We start from the raw sequence: 10,219 nt of genomic DNA, 5'->3' as shown, positions 1-10,219 counted from the left end.
AAAGAAATGAAAGCAAACTACTATTAAAATGACCCATTTCAGAATCCAACAAATCTAATTTCCAGTTGGAAATGCCTAGAGAACACGATAAGAAGTGGGACCAAGAGGGGCGGCCAGGTGGCGCAGTGAGTAAGGGCGCCAGCCCCGGAGTCGGGAGACCTGGGATCGGTTCTGGCCTCAGATACTTGGCACCCACACAAAAATAACTGGCCGTGTAACCTTGAGCAAGTTATTTAACCCCAATTGCTTAAAAAAAAAAGTGGGACCAAGAGTAGCCTTCAAACAGAAAGCTCCTTAGTTTAGAATGACTGGCAGTTTCTTCCAAGGCTATGTTCTTGGTACCAGTGCCTTTGCCCCTTCCCATTGCAGACAGTAGGTCTCCCCCACTGGGGTCTCCTCAGTTGGATATGTGTATGGTTCAGCTTTTTGAAGGTTATTACAGTACATGGAAAGAGAACATCATTGATTCCTAGACCACAGGACCATATGATTTAAAACTGGACAGAGTCTCAGAGGGATCAAACTCTGTCATTTCAGAGGTAAAGGAACTAAGAAGCTGAAAGACGAAGAAAGAAACTTAGCCCAGATTACTGGAGTTACAAAGTATAATCTAGAAATAAAATTTGTTTCTTTCCTTGGGGATAGTGGGAACTCCCTGTCAGAGCAAGTTGCTGTTATATCCTTGTATTTTCCTTAGTGCTAATGAGCCAGTGTGGCATACATGAATTGACAGAAATGGATAGAGCTCCAGACTTGGAGTAAGGAAGACTTGAGTTCAGATTCTGCCTCACACATTCACTAGGTGTGTGACCCTGGACAAGTCATTTAACCTTTGTTTACCTCAGTTTCCTCACCTGTAAAATGGATTTATTTTATTATTTTATAGAGTTCTATAAAAAAAAAAGTCAAACAAAGAGAAACAGGGTTACTAAACCATATACAATGATTTCTGTGGGCTGCATATTGACTTAGAAAACCACATATTAACATTATCTATGTTCTACTGTATTTTTATTTACTTTGTTAAATATTACCCAATCACATTTTAATCTGGCTCTGGAAGCACACCAGAGTGTTGCTGGGGGCATGTGTCTCTGCTGTAAACTCTCCCTTCCTAATTTCTATGCTATTGACTGGGCCAAGAAGGAACAATGATTATAGTCTTTCCTGTTTTAAATTGTCCTTTATGTCTTTGAGAACTTTTATAGTTGAGTCTATATGCATATTTTGTTTGCTTTGGCAGATCAGTCCCCACATACTTTCGGCATGTTGCAGTGATTTTGAATGATATTTCCCTTTCCATGCTTGCCTCTTGCATTTTGTTGTTATTGTATCAAAATGCTGTTGGTTCTGGAGAATTTATACTGCAGCCTGTGACTTTGCTGAGATTATTATCTCAATGAACATCACCGGTGATTCTCTAGGATTTGCCAAGTAATCTGTCAGCAAATAGGGATGGCTTTATCTCTTTACCTAACTTTATGTCTTTGATTTCTTTCTCTTGTCTTATTGCTATTCCTACCATATTCAGAAATATATTAAATAAAAATAGATATTATTGCTTTTTTTTTGCTGTTGTTCATTGTTTCAGTCTTGTCTATTTGTGGCCCAGACTTTGGGTTTTCTTGGCAAAAATACTGGAGTGGTTTGCCATTTCCTTCTCCATCTCATTTTATAACTGAGAAAACTGAGGCATACAGGGTTAAGTGACTTGTCCAGGGTCACATAGCCAGTGTCTAAGGCCACATTTGAACTCAGGTCTTTCTGATTCCAGGCCTGGCATTCTATCCACTGTGCCACCTAGCAGTCCACCATAAATCCTTCCTTTACTCCTGTACTTATTGGGAAAAAAATTCAAGTGTATACCTATGGCATATGATGCTTACTTTTGTTTTTTGATACTTATGATTTTTAAAGTCTTATAGCCATTTCTATCATTTCCAGAATATATGTTAAATAACAATGGATATCCTTGCCCACTCTCTGCCTATACTTTATAGGGTTTTTGTTGTTGTTTTTGTCTTTTGCAAAATGAGTTAATACTTTGTCAAAGGCTACTTTTTGCATTTATTCAGATAATCACGTGGTTTAGGGTGTTTTGTTTTTTAATATTATTGATAATGGTGATTATTTTCCTTATGTTTAACAATCCTTGCACTCCTGACATAAACCAGTTTTAAAATAAGCTTTTATTGATGGCTTTTGCTTTTTACATGATCAGTTCCCTTCCATATCCATCCTGTAGTCCTCGCCCAGATATCCCTCTTGCTTTAACCTTCTTGGATCTGGATTGCAGTCTAGGGTGGAGGTCCTGGGGTGTGTGACCAGCTTGCCAGAGCATGTGGAGGCTTCAGAGAGGGCACCCAACTAATGCCTTCAGCAGCTGAGAAAACCCCAGCATTTGGTATGAAGCTCCTCTGTCTGGTGGCAGAGTCCTACTGTGGCAAAAAGCCCAGGCATCAACTGACTGAGGGGCAACATGAGCAAATGAGGGAAGCAAAGTAAACAGAGCAACCCAACTTTACACTCCTACTTTGGGGACAAAAAGCTCAAAGCATGGAAGAGGAGGAAGACAGTGAAGTCAGAACCCCTGCACCAAAAGCTTCAAAGAAAATTTGAGCTGGTTATAGGCCATAGAGGACTTTAAGAAGCAAATAAGAGAAGTGGAGGAAAAATTGGGACGAGAAATGAGAATGATGCAAGAAAATTATGAAATGAGAGTCAACAACCTGACTGAGGAAAATAACACCTTAAAAAATAGACTGACTCAAATGGCAAAAGAGGCTCAAAAAGGCAATGAGGAGAAGAATGCCTTAAAAAGTCAAATTTGCCAGATGGAAAAAGAATCTCAAAAGCTCACTGAAGAGAATCATTCCATCAGAATTAGATTGGAACAAATGGAAGCTAGTGACTTTATGAGAAATGAAGATGCTATTAAACAGATCCAAACAAATGAAAAAATAGAAGGCAATATGGAATACCTCATTGGAAAAACCACTGACCTGTCAAATAGATGCAGGAGAGATAATTTGAAAATTATTGGACTACCTGAAAGCCATGATTAAAGAAAGAACCTAGAAATCATCCTCCAAGAAATTCTCAAGGAAAACTGCCCTGATGTTTTAGAATCAGAGGGCAAAATAGAGGTTGAAAGAATCCACCGATCACCTCCTGAAAAATATCCCAAAAAGAAAACTCCCAGGAATATTATAGCCAGGTTCTGAAATTCCCAGATCAAGGAGAGAATATTACAAGCAGCCAGGAAGAAACAATTTGAATATTGTGGAAACACAATCAGGATAACTCAGGATCTGGCAGCTTCTACACTGAGGGATCGAAGGGCTTGGAATATGATATTCCAGAGGTCAAAGGAGCTGGGATTAAAACCAAGAATCACCTACCCAGCAAAACTGAGTATCATGTTTCAGGGGAAAATATGGTCATTCAATGGAATGGAGGACTTTCAAGCATTCTTGCTGAAAAAAACAGAGTTGAATAGAAAATCTGACATTCTTTGACAAGAAGCAAGAGAAGCATTAGAAGCTAAACAAGGAAAAGAAATCATAAGGAACTTATCAAAGTGAACTATTTACATCCCTACATGGAAAAACAAAAATTGTAACTGATCAAACTTTTCTCAGTATGAAATTAGTTGAAGAAGGGTATATGGGCATATGAATACATATGTGAATGTGTGTATATATGTTTACAGGTATACATAGATAGAAGGCACAGGACCAATTTAATAGGAAGGGATGATACTTAAAAGATGAAATTAAGAGGTGAGAGAGGAATATAATGAGAGGAGATGGGGAGAGACAGAATGGGGTAAACTATGTCATATAGAAGAGGCAAGGGAAAATGGTTATAATGGAGGGGAAGAACAGGAAGGCAAAAGGGAATAAGTCAACCTTATTCTCATTGAATTTGGCCTAGGGAGGGAATGACATACACACTAAATATTAGGGTGTCTCATCCTACAGAAGAGTAGGGGCGAAGGGGATGAGAGGAGGGATGATGAAAGGGAGGGCAGGCTAGTGGGGAGGGAAGTTGGAAGCACCTGCTTCTGAAAAAGGACAGGATCAAAGTAGAGAATAGAACAAGTGGGAGGTGGGATAGGAGGGAGGGAAATATAGTCAGTCTTTTACAGTATATCTACTATATTAATGTTTTGCATTAGCTACACATGTACAGCCTATACTGAACTATTTATCTTCCCAGTAAGGGTGGGTGACAAGGGAGGAAGGGAATGAATCTGGAATTCAAAGTTTTAAAATCAAATGTTTAAAAAAATATATATATATATACTATTATTAATACTCTTTTATATGTAATTGGGAAATAAGATATACAGGCACTGGGGCATAGAGACCCATCACGCTCTACTGGAAAAGTAGAAGGGGATATGGGAGAAGATATGGGAGAGAGCAGACTGGAGGAAGGGATATCCTCTGGGACTGCTCTTTTGGGGCAGTGGGTAGGGGAAAAATGGGGAGAAAATTTGTAACTCAAAAAAAAAAAAGAATTTGGTGTCTCCTGCTAGGCAAGTTTTTCCATTGCAAGATGCAATGACTTTTAAGGAGGGTGGAACAGACAGGAGAGAAGAGAGACCCCTACCTTCTGGTGCAAGGGACATACTCCACAAAGCTGCTTCCTGCTTTAATTGTCTCAACTATTTCCAGGGCAAAAAAAAAGAAAAATATGAATTTTCAGGCTTTATACAAGATGACCAAATAACAAGATCAGGGTGTTTTAGTTTCCTGGAATATTTTGTGTATTTTCTGGTGCCTGAGAGAGGGTGAGAAACAACTGGAATTCATTACATTAAACCTTCTTAAAAAACAAACCAAAGCAAATCTCACCCTGCCCCTGTTTTGAATAAGCATTAAATATAATTGTTACAAAAGGAGGGTGATATTTGCATATATGTATATGGGTATGTATTTGTGGACATACATGTACATGCAAATATGTGTATCTGTGTGTATATATGAATTGCACATGTATATAGGAATTGCACATGTATATTAATTCACCTGTATATTACACATCTATATACACTTATGTATATATATGCAAAAGTATGTGTGTACGTTATGTAATATATGATTCTATGTGCCAGATCAATGAGTTCAAGGGGAAAAGCCCAGAATGCAAAACTAAAAGAGTTAAGATTAAGAAATGTCTGTGACATGCATTGCAAACTATAAAGTGCCATAGAAAAGCTATTGATATTCCTGGGGTGGCATTGAAGGGCAGCAGGGACCCTTGGTTCTCATAGGCTATACAAACAGAGTCTATGCTCTGGAAGGCCCTTCCAAGTTCAAAAAACTTTATGGACAGACGTTGAAACAAGGTCTGTGAGCTAACCTGAATAAGGCACTTATCCCCAGAAATGTGACCACTAGGTCACATTTTTTCAAAAGATAGAGCAACGTGGTTTTCCCCTTTTGTTCTGATTCTTCTTTCACAACATGACTAATGTGGAAATATGTTTAATATGATTTTACATATATAGCCTATATAAGATTGTATGCTGTCTTGGGGAGGGGGGAAATTTGGAACTCAAATTCTTATAAAAGTGAATGCTGAAAACTAAAAATTAATTAATTAAATATATTTAAAAAAAGAGAACAGATCATAGAAATGGGAGGAAGACCTATATGTACAAAAATATTCATAGCAGCTCTTTTTGTGGTGGCAAACAATTTGAAATTAAGGGGGTGCCCATCAATTGGGGAATGGCTGAACAAGTTGTGGTATATGCATGTTATGGAATACTATTGTGCTATAAGAAACGAGGAGCAGATGGACTTCATATCTACTTGGAGAGGCTTATACAAACTGATGCTGAGTGAGAAGAGTAGAGCCAGGAGGAATTTGTACACCATTACAGACACAATGTATGTGTGATGACCAACTCTGATAGACTCGACTCTTCTCAGCAATGCAGGATTATAAGTCAACCCCAAAAGTCTCATGATGGAGAGAGATGTCTACATCCAGAGAAAGAACTGAGTTTGAATCCAGATGGAAGCAAACTACCTGCTCTCTTTCTTTTTCTTGTTTGGTTTTTTTCCTCTTTCCCATTATTCATTCCATCTGATACAATCCTTCTTTATAACCTGACTAATGTCTAATGTGAAAGTATTTGCAGATACTATACTTGATTGTATGCCTCCATGACGGGGGTGGGGGGGGAGGGAGAGAAAATTTGAAACTCAAGGAATTGTGGAACTGAATCTTGTAAACTAAAAGTAAACAAACAAATTAATAACGACCAAAAAATTAAAAACAACAACAAATGGGGAACATCACTGGGTGAGTCCGTGGCTCTTGGAGGGCAGGGCTACTGGCCCAGGAATATTGGGGGGTGGCCTCAGCAGGTTTTCCACTTCTTCTTGTAGAGCTTCTGCTTTTTCATTTAATAGCATCTACAACAGAAAATCCAAATGTGAAGAACAAAAAAGGCTCATCTTTTTTGACATATGAATGTCAGCATTTTAAACACAATCTTTTAGAAAAACTCTTTAATTCTCTAAAAGATGATCAAGATAGGAACTAAGACAATGAACTGGGCTTCAAGATTAAGAAAAATGAACGGATATAGTAAATTAAACTGAAGCATTTAGGTGAAGTCATTTAGCAAATCATTTTATTTACTTTATCAAAAGTACATAAAGCTTTAATAGGTATAGATAATTTTTTGTGGAAGAATTTTCTACTTAAAAATACCTATGTGTCACACCTAAGGAGATTTTACAAACACTTCACCTAACTTTTGAAGGTGGGTCACAACAAAAGAAAGGCATACAGTAGCACAGTCAGTGACAGGATCGGAGATTTAGAGTGGAAACAGATCTTAGACATCCAACAGTGCAAGCCTTTAATTTCACCAGTGGGGAAATGGCGGTCTGGAGAGGGGCAGTTACTTGCTCAAAGCCAACAGTTAGTCACAAAAATATTAATATCTAGAACCTATAATCAAAATCCACCACTGATCCTATAACACAAGCTCTGTGTACCTTAGTATTTCTAAAAGTAAATTTCAAAGAAGTTTAGGAAAAGAGGTATAATCCAGTAGCAAAAGGCTCAAGAAGATGGCTCCAAAATGAAATCATAACAAATTATATCATCAGTTATAAATGCCCCAAATGAGGAGGAAAAAAAGAGGAATGCATCAAAAGAAACTATGCAGCTACTTAGAGGATTTGGAGGAACTTGAATTACTGAAAGATGAAAGAACACTTAAAACCAGAGACCAAGAATAGAGTGTCACAATCCTATAGAAATGGTTTCAGAAAAAGCAAATTCCAGAATGAGCTGAACTTGTGAAATCTGATAAGTACAACAAATGTCAAGCTATGTTTGCAACCCAGACCTAGAAAGGGGAAAGACACACTGCTTGGGGAAGATGGTGAAATGTTGAAAAGAATCACAGAAAAAAAGAGCAAAATTATTCACTTTTTCTTTACTTTTTTCTTCTCCTTCAAGGGTATTTATCTTTAAAATGAAAAGGGTAAAACAACCACATATAAGAGAAAATTAATTCTCATATGAGGAAAGGTAAGAAAGCACTTAGTGATTTAAAGAGATTTAAGTCTTCAGACACAGACAAATTTCAAGCATAACATTACAAAGCTTAACTTACAAAAATGATTATGGAACCATTTTGGGTAGTGTTTAAGAAACTATGAAAATGAGATACATGCTTTAAGACGCGAGATGGACAAATGTCTTTGGATATCCGTGTATTCTAATTTTAGCAAGACTCTCTCACAAGAGGTAATGTGGAGTCACTTCTCCACAGGCAGAGCTGACCCAAAAAGATCTGCATTTAAGTTTCACCTCTGGCTGTATGACCCATTTAAATCAAGTACTGCAGACAACTCTTTAACATTATAAAATGCAGAGAAAGTGGAGCGAGCTGCCCCATTCAGTTCTCTAAACCAGTGAAATTTCTAGTCCTCATCCCTGCATCTTATGATTTCCCCAATGATAAGACGTGAGATGGAAAACAGTTCAGTTAGCAGGATCATAACTGTTTGGATGACTAAATCATATCCAAATTAAATTAACTGTACCACAAAAAAACATACCTAAGTTAAATTAAAATAACCGTACTCACATGAAAACAATTAAAATAAAATTAGGAAAAAGTGTCTAGTGAGACAAGGGCTCTTTACTTATTTAACATTTTTATCACTGACTTGGATAAAAAACTGATAGCACTGTCATCATAACCACAGATAACACAAAGGAAAGGACAGCTAACTTGCTGAATGATGTAATGCAGGTAAAAAAAATTTTTGACAGATTAGAATAATGGGACTAAACAGACAAAATGAAGTTTAGCAGGAAGAAATGTAAAGTACTATATTTAGGCTCAACTATTCAATTACACAAATAACAGTTAGGGTAGACCTGCCATATGAAAAACTCTTGGAGATTTTAGTTGGCAGAAGCTCAACATGAATTAAAAATGTGACAGCTTGACTGTGAAAACAAACCAGAAAGCCCCCAACAACATTATAATGACAGGCTAGGTTCGACATAAAGTAAAACTAATGAGGCAGGCAGTAGCCCACGGCACTCTCCCCTGCTCAGGCACCCAGGGTCCTCTGTCAACGTCTGAGCTCCAACCCATCAACAGGAGCAAGGAAACAATGGAACGCCTCTAGAAATGGGCACAGAGGGTGGTAGAGGGACTTTAAACTATGTCTTCTAGAGAACAGTCAAAGTAACTGGTGACATACGGTCTAGAAGAGAACAACCCAGCTGCTGTGTTCAAATAGTTGAGGGGTTTAATGTTCTGAAGAAGAGTGCACTATTTTGGCAAGCTCCAGAAGGTAGAAGTAGGTAAGGGGTATAAAAATGAAGTGAGCTCTCCTATAAGGGTGTAAGCTCCCCGTTGACAAAGCAGGAAGTTGACACGGATGAGCTATTAAAATGTCTTCTAGGGGCGGCTAGGTGGCGCAGTGAATAGAGCACTGGCCCTGGAGTCAGGAGGATCTGAGTTCAAATCCAATCTCAGACACTTGACACACTTACTAGCTGTGTGACCTTGGGCAAGTCACTTAACCCCAACTGCCCTTCCTCCCCCTCCAAAAAAAAAAGTGTCTTCTAATTTTAAGATTCTATTATTCTCTGAAAAATGTTTCTACAAAACAAGTTCCTCACTCTGTCCTTTCAGCAAGGGTTCTATATGAATAGTGGCTATTCTGAGACATAAAATATCTAACTAACATGAAAAACACTAACATAAAATATCAAACAATGACTAAAATGTGCAGTAACAATGGAGGTTACACTTAGGGAAAAAATACTACGTTTTGCTCACCTTTGCTGATGAAACAATTTGCTTGGCTTGACGTCGTGATAAATGATTGATAGTTCTTATCAGTACTTCGGGGTCTGCATTAGCTAAATATGTGACAGTTTTATAGCCCGCATCATATAACTGTTTTGCTCTGGACTGCAAAAATGTTATAAAAATCATTAAATCATAATTTAAGTTTAGTGAAAAGTCAAGTATGTTAGTACAGGATAATTTTTCAGCAAAGAAATGTGATACACAGATTATTAATCTTAATTATTAATACTTAATAATTAGAGTAAATAATAATTATTAATACAGTATTAATAAAACAAGACAATAAACACAAGAAGACGAGCCCCAAGCATTTGGAGGAAATCTTGTTTTAAAGTGAATTTGGACTGCTTGCTTTCAATTAGCTCTACATTCAGTTTACGATAACTGATTTGGATTGGAATGAGAGATGCATGAAAATACTCAGATATCAAGCACAAGTTTACAATCTGAGTATTAGAAATACTCAAATCAACTACAAAGGACCTAGGAGGGAAGTGCTATCCATCTTCCGGAGAAAGAAACGATAAAGAGAATGTTTTTATGTGTATGTATGTATAAAATGGTGGCCTTCTCAAACGAAGGAGGTGGATGAAGGGAGACAATTCAGAACGTGAAATGTAACAAAAAAATAAATAAAATTAAATTTTTAAAAATGTACACAAATCTTAGTGAGGAATCCTTAAGTAAGAGTACACATAAAGCCAGAGACTTTTGTATCATGGTGGTAATAATATGGAAAAGGGAAGAGAGGATCTCCATATGTATAAGGGATCACTGCTCCTATACTCTGAAGGATAGTTTCTAACCACAGCTCCCCCCAGACTAATAGAGAGCTGCTGTTAAGGG

At 37.5% G+C, this 10,219-nt stretch overlaps 1 protein-coding gene across 3 annotated transcripts in view; it reads right to left on the bottom strand.

Annotated features, from left to right (window-relative positions):
• Positions 1 to 430: 430 nt before the first annotated feature.
• Positions 431 to 10,219, bottom strand: part of HELQ (helicase, POLQ like) — a 51,571-nt gene continuing 41,782 nt past the window's right edge. For all 3 annotated transcript variants that reach the window (XM_069093149.1, XM_069093134.1, XM_069093141.1), the window contains 2 exons: positions 9,341 to 9,475; positions 431 to 6,434 (listed from right to left, as the gene is read on the bottom strand). In XM_069093149.1, the coding sequence (XP_068949250.1) occupies positions 6,315 to 6,434; positions 9,341 to 9,475 (255 nt within the window). In that variant the 3' untranslated portion in view covers positions 431 to 6,314. The remainder of the gene's footprint in view (positions 6,435 to 9,340; positions 9,476 to 10,219) is intronic.

The sequence above is a fragment of the Petaurus breviceps genome, unplaced genomic scaffold, assembly GCF_028583685.1.
Source record: "Petaurus breviceps papuanus isolate PSGF00001 unplaced genomic scaffold, PetGlider_PUasm1.0 126, whole genome shotgun sequence".
Classification (NCBI taxonomy): Eukaryota; Metazoa; Chordata; class Mammalia; order Diprotodontia; family Petauridae; genus Petaurus; species Petaurus breviceps.
The sequence above is the reverse complement of the archived record's forward strand: the minus strand, read 5'-3'. Positions and strand labels throughout refer to the sequence as shown.